The following is an 11857-nucleotide window of genomic DNA, read 5'->3' as shown; positions in this document are numbered from 1 at the left end:
GCTTTGAAAGTTAACCACCAAGCCTCATTGCCTCCACAGTAATTTCAAAGGGGCAGAACTTGTCCCTTTGAGCATGCCCCCATGGACCTGGGGCCACAGTGCCATAGTCCAACAGGTTTTTGTAGAGGTGAAGTCACTCTGTCACTAGGGCTTGACCAACCTCCTAGGCAGGCATCGAAAATGGCTCCCTCTGGGCGGGGCGGAGGACTCCTCTAACAAACTCCTCCCTTCAGCTCTGCTCTCAAGTGCCAGGAACCTCACTCTCTTCCCATGGCTGTGTTCACCATATTATGCTGAGAGGGTAATGCATATGAATGGACTGTGGTAGGTGAACTGACCTCTCTGCCCTTGAAACAGTCTCAGGCATATCGTAATGCGGGCACTGAAATATGACTCTTGATGTCAAAGAAAACCAGAATGTTAATAAAAACCAGTCCAAAACTTTTAATACTAGTATTTGCATTTAGTAATTCACAGAATAATGAGTGGCTTTCAAAATATTCTAAAAGGCAGCATTTTTTTTGTTGTTGGATTATGTGGCTTCTCATTTTACCAAATGAATTAACCATCAAGTCCACGTGCTCGGGTATTATAAAACTCCTGGATAGTGGTAGAATGCTGAACTAGGGATACTGGATCCTAATTTTCTAATATCCAGTATTTTGTTTAAAATAAATGTCCATTGTATAGAAACACTCATATATATAGACTGCAGGAAAATGTTTGTGCTTTACTAAGAACAGTTGCAGAATTGATTTGCTTTGAGGATAGTAACTCTCCATCCTAATCCATAGATGGTCTTCTCAGTTTTCCTAATTGTCTATGCAACTGAAACATGCTTTAAAAAAAGCATGATAAAACTAGTTTTAAACATTTCCAAGGTAAGAGGAAAAACTGTAAGAAAAGACAGGGCATTATAAAATTAAAGTACTTCAAATTTGCCAAAAGTTAGTGTAAATTGACTTGCACTTTTCCAGTGGCCCTCATCATAGACTAAAATCCCTGAAGAGACAAATGAACATCATTATTATTGCACTTTCTCTAGATGATTCAATAGGGCAACTCACATTTCTGCCAAATTGAAAATCTGTGTGTAATAAATTAAAGTAATATATTTGATGTACCCAAATAAAGAGTAAATTCACATGATAATGATTTCATTTTTCAAAACTCAAAATATAAAACACATCCCTGTCCACTATCAAAGTTAAAAATAATGCATGCTAATAGATTCTAAATGTGTAACTATTTTACACTTTTCTTTCCTTCTGAACTACTTTTTCTTCCTGTACAATGCAATACAACAGAGACAGAAAGAGAAGGTTATTTCAGTATTTGAGAAGGCATCAGCACTCAAGAATAGTGAACTGAAAATATATCCCACCCTGAATAAATTTTATATAGCATGTTATTTTAGATCATTAGCAGCTGGAATGATTTGACTTGTTTGATCTGGTAATGATTCCAAAATCAAAAGATATAAGAGATGATATGACATGAAGTCTCACACAATCCATTGTTGTGATCTACAGACAAGCAATGCAAAGGCAACATTTGGATTCAGATCATTTCCTCACTGGCACGGTTGTACTTGGTGGGCTCCATGGAGGAGGCGGCTCATCTTCCAAAATAACTTGAAGTTTTTTCTGCTTTTTTGATATTTCTCGCCTTTCTTTATTTTCCTGCAAACAATATAGACAGATGGTTACAAAACTGTAATTTTGATAACAATGTGCATAAAATTAAATATAAAGACACTATCTTCATCTGAAATGCTAACTAGTAACAGACGGTTTTATTGAGGTCCCTTTTCTCATTTATTAAATCTTTATTTATTTATTTTACACAACTCCATGGTATCGAGTGCTGGAGAGGCTGCATTGATAAGGGCAACTCCTTTTTGATAATTTAGGAGGGCAGTTATTAAGGATAAAAGTCGGGCTTTAACTGCACCTTAATTACCGCAGGGGTGACTAACTTGTGGTGGCTCAGTACTCCTGTGGTACAAGAATAAAGCTGCTTGCAATCAACTTCTCAAGCAGTGTTATTTTGCCATTTTGACAGCACTGGGCTGCAAAATCGTGGCCCAGTGCGCCCAGGCTGCATCTTAAAAAGGGCTGGTGCTTGCAGTCAGAAGCAGTCCCCACACCCTTCCCCACCAAAGTACTTCTCACTCTGCCCCCTCCCTTCACAAATTACAACCCTTCTGTCCAAAGACCACTCCTATGCCATCTGCCCCTACCCCAATGCAACCTCCCTCCCATAGGCCCCCTGAGCCTACCTGCAAACACCATTGGGGTTTTAGGGTGCTCAGGGAATGAAAAATCCCCAAGTCCCTCCTGACCCTTCCAAGGTCAAGTTCAATATGGCGCTGGTTACTCCTAGCAGTTGGGAAAAAGGCTTCTCATAAAATTAGGTCATGCATAAAAGTACACATGGTGCAGGCTGGCACATACTTGTAGAGTAGGCATGCTGACAGGAAGATTTAGGGAAGAACGTAGGTCTTGATTTATGTTCGTACTTTATAAAATATGTGAGTACTTTACATGCTAACATTTACGCCTGCTCTTGAGCAGGCAAAGGGTTAGATTCTGTATATGGCTCCTGAAAAATCCATGCAGAAAAAATTTATGCCTAGGCATATTCTCTAAAGTACGCTTAAATTTTATAGAATAGACTTAAATTTTCGCATGGTATATAGAATACACTGAATGGCTCGCTACGCGACTAAATTTGGTCATGTCAAGGCCATGTTTTACTTGGTGTAAATCCCAACACCTAAATTAGGTGCAGGTCAGGTGTATTCTATAATAATGTGCATAGATTACAGAAACTCCCATGCCCTGCCCATGGCCACACCCCCTTTTTAACTATGCAACTTAGAATTTAGGCGCACCACATTATAGAATACTCTTAGCGAGTTGTGTGCATAAATCTCAATTAATGCCAGTTAGTGCTGATAATTGCTTGTTAACATCCAATTAACAGTGCTGATTAGCTAGTTATCCAATCAAGTAATGCTCATTGTTATATAATCCACTTTGTCTTCCACATAGATTTTCAGGCGCCATATATAGAATCTGGGGAATAATATAAACACCTTCTGCAGAACTTGTCTTAGTGTTTTACAGAGGGGTCTATAGCCCTTATTTTTGAAGCTCTATTCATGTTTTGAACATCTCAAAACTGCCACATCCATATTGCATGCACATCCAAATCCTGATTTTATAAAGCTGGGATATGGACGTCTAAAACTGCAGTACATCCTTAAAGCAAGGGAGCGTGGCCTGGGTAATGCCTCCATTGTATACAAATAGATCTCATGTACAATCATTCAGGAATTCCTGAAAACCCGACTGGGTTGCAGCCCTCGAGGACCAAGGTTTCCCACCCCTGAATTTTTTTTCGGGGGGGGGGGGGGTTAAATTGACATTTCAATGCATCATGCCTACCAGCACACCAGAGCCTGCTGCCCCACCCACCCTTAAATTAACTATATAACACACTACAAGAAAGTCCCAGGCCTTTGTTTAGCCTACTACCTGTAAATCTTATCAGACAGGCTGCAAGATACAGGGCTAAACCTTCAGGGTGCTTGTCTCCTGGATTTACTAATTTGGTTCTTACCTGATCCTGTAGTCACAGGAAAAGATACACCAGAGGCCAATTATAAATTTATCAATGAAGCAAATGTATTGTAAATATTAGCATAGACATCCGATTGCTAAATTTATCAATTATGATCCCAGCATCTCAGTATTAATTGCAAAAAGAGTCTCTTTCTTCCCGTGAGAGGAACTTGAGCTAACTCTAAAGCAAGCTGCGTCTTAGAGTCAGAAGAAGTTCCCATTTCTATCTTAACAAAGCATTCCTTATATACCTTAATTCTAGCCATATGTACCATGTCTTACATCTATTGCTTGTACTATTACTTCCCCTCCCCTTTTCCTGTTCAACACCTGCTACATATTAATTTTAAGATACCTTGTTCCTTTTCACCATTTGTGACCATATAAATCACAACCTCTTGGGCTACATATGAACACCATAGAGCTTTATTTCCTTTCTTCAGCCCCTTCCTGTTGCTGTGTTAGCATTCCTTATCTTAAATTCTGCTGACATAGTGACTTGTGAAATTCTGCTGACATAGTCTGCTTTTCCCTATATCACACTGTTAGCAAAGGTCACGTCAGCCATCTTATGATAGTTCTGATGCCGGGGGGGGGGGGGGGGGGGGGGGGGCAGCCATCTTAACTACAGCAGATTTATACACCTTCTATGTATAACTCCTGCCAGCCAGTTTCTGTCACCCATTAACTGCCATTATAATTAATAGCTTATTAAACAATTCTTTTTATATGCAATTGATGTTTGGATTCTCTATATGATTTGGACAAAATCAATTAAAAATCCTTATCCTCCAATTCCATAACATATACTCATTGAAAATTCATGCCTTGTATCTGCACTAAAATGTTTTGCATATATAAATTGATTGAATATATACGTACAAGTAATTTGTTCATAGAAAAATGTTTTAGGCATCCATATGAATCATAAGTACATAAGTAATGCCACACTGGGAAAAGACCAAGGGTCCATCGAGCCCAGCATCCTGTCCATGACAGCGGCCAATCCAGGCCAAGGGCACCTGGCAAGCTTCCCAAACGTACAAACATTCTATACATGTTATTCCTGGAATTGTGGATTTTTCCCAAGTCCATTTAGTTGCGGTTTATGGACTTGTCCTTTAGGAAACCGTCCAACCCCTTTTAAAATTCTGCCAAGCTAACCACCTTCACCACGTTCTCCGGCAACAAATTCCAGAGTTTAATTACGCGTTGGATGAAGAAACATTTTCTCCGATTTGTTTTAAATTTACTACACTGTAGTTTCATCGCATGCCCCCTAGTCCTAGTATTTTTGGAAAGCGTGAACAGACGCTTCACATCCACCTGTTCCACTCCACTCATTATTTTATATACCTCTATCATGTCTCCCCTCAGCTGTCTCTTCTCCAAGCTGAAAAGCCCTAGCCTCCTTAGTCTTTCTTCATAGGGAAGTCGTCCCATCGCCGCTATCATTTTAGTCACCCTTCAATGCACCTTTTCCAATTCCACTATATCTTTCTTGAGATGCGGCGACCATAATTGAACACAATACTCAAGGTGCGGTCGCACCATGGAGCAATATAACGGCATTATAACATCCTCACACCTGTTTTCCATACCTTTCCTAATAATACCCAACATTCTATTCGCTTTCCGAGCCGCAGCAGCACACTGAGCAGGTTTCAGTGTATTATTGACGACGACACCCAGATCCCTTTCTTGGTCCGTAACTCCTAACATGGAACCTTGCATGATGTAGCTATAATTCGGGTTCTTTTTTCCCCACATGCATCACCTTGCACTTGCTCACATTAAACGTCATCTGCCATCTAGCCGCCCAGTCTCGTAAGGTCCTTCTGTAATTTTTCACAATCCTGTCGCGAGTTAACGACTTTGAATAACTTTGTGTCATCAGCAGATTTAATTACCTCGCTAGTTACTCCCATCTCTACATCATTTATAAATATATTAAAAAGCAGCGGTCCTAGCTAACCCCACTAACTACCCTTCTCCATTGTGAATACTGCCCATTTAACCCCACTCTCTGTTTCCTATCCTTCAACCAGTTTTTAATCCACAATAGGATTTTTCCTCCTATCCCATGACCCTCCAATTTCCTCTGTAGCCTTTCATGAGGTACCTTGTCAAACGCCTTTTGAAAATCCAGATACACAATATCAACCGGCTCCCCTTTGTCCACGTTTGTTTACTCCTTCAAAGATTTGAAGTAAATTGGTCAGGCAAGATTTCCCCACACAAAAGCCGTGCTGACTCGGTCTCAGTAATCCATGTCCTCGGATGTGCTCTGTAATTTTGTTTTTAATAATAGCCTCTACCATTTTCCACGGCACTGTCGTCAGACTCATAAGTACATAAGTACATAAGTAGTGCCATACTGGGAAAGACCAAAGGTCCATCTAGCCCAGCATCCTGTCACCGACAGTGGCCAATCCAGGTCAAGGGCACCTGGCACGCTCCCCAAACGTAAAAACATTCCAGACAAGTTATACCTAAAAATGAGGAATTTTTCCAGTCCATTTAATAGCGGTCTATGGACTTGTCCTTTAGGAATCTATCTAACCCCTTTTTAAACTCCGTCAAGCTAACCGCCCGTACCACGTTCTCCGGCAATGAATTCCAGAGTCTAATTACACGTTGGGTGAAGAAAAATTTTCTCCGATTCGTTTTAAATTTACCACACTGTAGCTTCAACTCATGCCCTCTAGTCCTAGTATTTTTGGATAGCGTGAACAGTCGCTTCACATCCACCCGATCCATTCCACTCATTATTTTATACACTTCTATCATATCTCCCCTCAGCCGTCTCTTCTCCAAGCTGAAAAGCCCTAGCCTTCTCAGCCTCTCTTCATAGGAAAGTCGTCCCATCCCCACTATCATTTTCGTCGCCCTTCGCTGTACCTTTTCCAATTCTACTATATCTTTTTTGAGATACGGAGACCAGTACTGAACACAATACTCCAGGTGCGGTCGCACCATGGAGCGATACAACGGCATTATAACATCCGCACACCTGGACTCCATACCCTTCCTAATAACACCCAACATTCTATTCGCTTTCCTAGCCGCAGCAGCACACTGAGCAGAAGGTTTCAGCGTATCATCGACGACGACACCCAGATCCCTTTCTTGATCCGTAACTCCTAACGCGGAACCTTGCAAGACGTAGCTATAATTCGGGTTCCTCTTACCCACATGCATCACTTTGCACTTGTCAACATTGAACTTCATCTGCCACTTGCACGCCCATTCTCCCAGTCTCGCAAGGTCCTCCTGTAATCGTTCACATTCCTCCTGCGACTTGACGACCCTGAATAATTTTGTGTCATCGGCGAATTTAATTACCTCACTAGTTATTCCCATCTCTAGGTCATTTATAAATACATTAAAAAGCAACGGACCCAGCACAGACCCCTGCGGGACCCCACTAACTACCCTCCTCCATTGAGAATACTGGCCACGCAATCCTACTCTCTGCTTCCTATCTTTCAACCAGTTCTTAATCCATAATAATACCCTACCTCCGATTCCATGACTCTGCAATTTCTTCAGGAGTCTTTCGTGCGGCACTTTGTCAAACGCCTTCTGAAAATCCAGATATACAATATCAACCGGCTCCCCATTGTCCACATGTTTGCTTACCCCCTCAAAAAAATGCATTAGATTGGTGAGGCAAGACTTCCCTTCACTAAATCCGTGCTGACTTTGTCTCATCAGTCCATGTTTTTGTATATGCTCTGCAATTTTATTCTTAATAATAGCCTCCACCATCTTGCCCGGCACCGACGTCAGACTCACCGGTCTATAATTTCCCGGATCTCCTCTGGAACCTTTCTTAAAAATCGGAGTAACATTGGCTACCCTCCAGTCTTCCGGTATTACACTCGATTTTAGGGACAGATTGCATATTTCTAACAGTAGCTCCGCAAGTTCATTTTTTAGTTCTATTAATACTCTGGGATGAATACCATCAGGTCCCGGTGATTTACTACTCTTCAGCTTGCTGAACTGACCCATTACACCCATTACACCCATTACACCGGTCTATAATTTCCTGGATCTCCCCTGGAACCTTTTTTAAAAATGGGCGTTACATTGGCAACCCTCCAATTTTCCAGTACCACGCTCAAATGCATGCTGATGGATGTACACCCCTACCCAACAGTGAAGCTATCCCCTTTATATCTCCCCATACAAAAAATATTCAAATTGCAATGCCACTCATTTGAGCAAGATGCATCTTCAGCAAACATATGGCAGTTTGCTTTGTTTGTGTTTGTTAGCCACTGAGGTTTTCTTTCTTTAAATCGTATTACTTTTTCTTATGGAACAATATAAGGGTTCAGTTAGGGCTAAGGTCCCAGCCCTTTCTCAGCAATTGTTGAGACAGATGATTACTAAGGAGCAGCTGTCTTCAGGTTCACTGCTGTATATATAAATCAAGAGCAGATTCACTGCCTAAGATGGAAATATCTTTATGTACAGTGATCCTGTGGTCTCCACCCCCCTCCACGTTTTACAATTTCATTGCCAATTGATTGGGGATGACTCTAAATCCAGCAGTGAGAGATCCCCAGGTCTTATTACTTGTGAGAACAACCAAGGATCAGGAAGCACATACAGGAGCAATTACAGCAGTTTCAGTGCAGCTAGATAGTGTTGTTGAGATGGTATTTTCAGAGTCACAGATGAGAGAACCAACAGCGATGAAGTCTTGAAATTCCTCAGAGGTAAATGCTGTTATTCTGGAATTCAAGTCTAGAATGCCTCTGACCTAATAACATTACTCTGGACAGCTTATGGAATTCAATGGCTACTATTGAACAGTCGGTTTCCTCATTAGCTTCTCTTATTTTGTACATATATTCCCCAGTGCAGACTTGATGGAATCCATGCACAAAGTCCAATTTAACCTATCATAAGTATTGGCAGTGCAGCTGAACTTAATATGAGATAAAAATGTTATATATCAGAGATTGGAGAATCTAGAAAACTTAATTAAGACTTTGAATTTATGTGTCCTGAAATTCCAGTGATTTCGTGTACTCTCCCTCTTGCTTTGTTTAAAAGCTATTTAAAGAAAATTTGTGGAGTTACAGAGGAAGCTATCCTACCTATTAGTAAGATATATTATCTCCACTCTAAAGAGGGAAATTCATGAAAGGGCAAGGGAAGATCAAGACAATGTTTGTGATGCTTCTGGGGAGAGTTTAAATTTGACTTATTTGGAGAAATCAAGATGTGTTACCTGTAAGATCACCTTAATAGTAACCTTTGTTTTACCCAGATTAATTTTTTTACTATATGATTTTTAATGTCAAACACAAGAACAAGCAGTTCATGAACCATAGGTAAGGACAGGAATATAACCAAACTATCTAAACCTGAACAGAAATAAAAAGTCTGCATCATTATGTCAGTATCTTTGATACAGAGAAAACATTTTCTGGGCCATAGGCTTTGGTTGCTTCCTGATGTTTGTAGAGCAACTCAGGATTACAGAAAGAAATTTATTGCTGAAGTGTTAAGTTTCAGGGCCACTTTTGTGGCCTGTTTTTCTTGCACATGTATAGTTGTTCAATCTTTTATAAATGTGTTCTTGAGCCTTAACAATTATGTTTCTTTATTGATACTAAAAAAAAACTGATTTATTCTAAAGATATGTGGAGAGAATACAGGGTATAAATTTGAGTGTGCATTCTTCTCTGTTACATTAACAGTTTTCTTTTTCTCCTCTTTCATTTTGTACCAGGCTCCAGGATTGTGTTTTTCATCTTTTTATGACTGTGGACTATCATTGTGCATTTACCAAATTGACTTGTTTCCTTTATATATTTTTTACTTGCATTTTTTTTGTTATTGGCATTATGCACTGACATTTCTTCTTCCTCTATGCAGTGTGACATGCAAATAAAAATATAAAATTGTGATGCCACCTCAGGAATAGCACAAGACACTGCAGAAGAACAAAAAACCATGTGAAAAGACTTACCAGACAGTTTACATTATGCTCTGATAGTTTATAACTTACACATTTTTGGAGCACTCAGGGGAGGACACAGGAACACCTTCAACTTTGTTAGTACATTGGAATAAGATAGAGAATGGTTATTTAAAATGTTTAAGAACAGAGATGCCCTTGTTCTTCAACATGTTTTCTAATGTGGCTCATAATATGAAGAAGAGATAACATTTTCTGTTACTTAAGCTTACTTAAGCCTAGGCTATTGCAACTGGGGACAACTTTTCTGTTATAATATCTTTATAAATATAACGTCATCCCGCAAGCTGTTAGTATGTTGTTTTTTTTATCCTTTATAATTTACAGCTGTTTTGTCAGGCAAGATAGGCAGGAGACTCCCCAGGAGCCTGTTCTAACTCACATTTAATGGATACAGATCCATTTTCTACAGCAACAGTCTTCTTTTCCTTTTCATATTCTACTGTTCTTTACTGATTTGTGTTGGTGGACTGGCCTCAACGTCAAATGACAGTTTCTCTTGTAATTTGTTTTATTTTTTTAGTCTCTTGTTTTGTTTTTTTCGTAAACATGTAGCAGGCAATTCTATAAGTGGACATCTCGGTATAGGTGCCCAAAGCCCCCGTGGTAGGAGTCTATTCTACAATGGAACCTGGGTGCCCAGGTTCAGTTATAGAATACAATAAGTATGTTTGGGGGGGGGATGCCTAAATGTGGCAGGTACGTGTGTAATTTATAGTATTCTGCAGTTAGCAGCATAAGCAGGTACCCCGTCCATGCTCCACTCCTGTGTACACCTCCCTTGTAACTGTGCACTATGAAAGTTAAGTATTTGCAGAATAGCACCCAGGTGCCCTGTTAGCATTCACGTGGGTATGTGCACACATAAATATGTAAATGCTAGTATTCTAGACAATGACACATGTGAAAAGCAATTGTATAACTGAGTGTGTTCAGTTAGGCATGCCTTGCATGCGTATGTGCACAGAAAAGTGGCACTTACACATGTAAGTACACTACGTGCTATAGTGTATAATTGCCATGGGGTGTACCCACAGGAGGAGCTTGGTCTTGTCTCCAGCATACATGCACATCTTACAGAATACATTATTACATGCATTGCACGGTGCAATAAGGTGCACCCATTTATGTCTGCCATTGACCTCGTGGAAATGCTTGCACCTACATTTAGGCGCACCAATATAGGTTTATACTAGTATTTTATACGCCCAGATGCTTTTATTTTACTTTACCTAGGGCTTATATTTCGCTCAACACCCAAAATGGTTCAGAGCGGATTACAATAAGAAAACCAGTAACAATAGTTGGGAAGTTATTAAAATATACAAGTAAAATAGGAGTAGTAAAATAATCAATTAACAAAACATAATCCAGAAGTTAGGACAATAGGTATCACAGTTTAACCTGAAAGTAAACATTTCTTAAATAAGATTGTTTTTATCGCTTTGCAAAATAAAGCATAAGCTGAAATACATGTCACAGATACTGGCAGTATATTAAAGGTCTTAACTGCTTGATAGGAAAATAAAATTTTCTTTGAACGAAATCTCTTATAAGATGGAAAAAATAATTTAAGGGAATTTCTAGTGCCATAGCCCGAATATAAGACCAAAATCATAAGAAACATATGCCGGAGTGAATTCCTGAATGATTTTAAAACCAAAACAATAAAGCTTAAAAATTATTCTTTGCCTCTCTAGGCAACCAATGATACTGGATATGATGAAGGGACACCCTATTTAACTTTTTCAAACCACAGATAAGCCTTACAGCCATGTTTTGTATTGTTTGCAGTTTTGCATTAAGAAAAAAAAGCAACTCTTAACAATTCCATTCACTTGAGGTTTCCAATCAAGTTCTGACCTAATGTGATACCCGAAACCACTCAAAATCTCCCCAATGGAATACTCTTTAGTTAAAGAAACCAAATAATCTACAAAACCAAAGATAGGAACTAACTGTCTGCAAGTAGCCCTAACTTAAATTTTTTCTCTCCTTACACATTATGATATAAAACATATTCATAGTATGGTATATTCTTATATATATGTATATGTGTAAGGGAACCCTCAGAAGATACCACTAATAGGCACTATCATAAATTCTTTTGCCTAGTGGCATAGCATCTCTTCATTGGGCTATCCCTTGATTCATTATTTTGTAGTACTATTGCAAACGCATAAAAAGTGCTCCAACTACATGTGCTCTAAACAATAAACTTATCTTT

At 39.4% G+C, this 11857-nt stretch overlaps 1 protein-coding gene across 2 annotated transcripts in view; it reads right to left on the bottom strand.

Annotated features, from left to right (window-relative positions):
* Positions 1-336: 336 nt before the first annotated feature.
* MAP9 (microtubule associated protein 9) overlaps positions 337-11857 on the bottom strand; it is a 244704-nt gene continuing 233183 nt past the window's right edge. For both annotated transcript variants that reach the window (XM_030191616.1, XM_030191617.1), the window contains one exon: positions 337-1682. In XM_030191616.1, the coding sequence (XP_030047476.1) occupies positions 1566-1682 (117 nt within the window). In that variant the 3' untranslated portion in view covers positions 337-1565. The remainder of the gene's footprint in view (positions 1683-11857) is intronic.

The sequence above is a fragment of the Microcaecilia unicolor genome, chromosome 2 (assembly GCF_901765095.1).
Source record: "Microcaecilia unicolor chromosome 2, aMicUni1.1, whole genome shotgun sequence".
In the NCBI taxonomy this organism is placed as follows: domain Eukaryota; kingdom Metazoa; phylum Chordata; class Amphibia; order Gymnophiona; family Siphonopidae; genus Microcaecilia; species Microcaecilia unicolor.
Note: the sequence above shows the minus strand (reverse complement) of the source record. Positions and strands in the feature narration are given on the sequence as shown.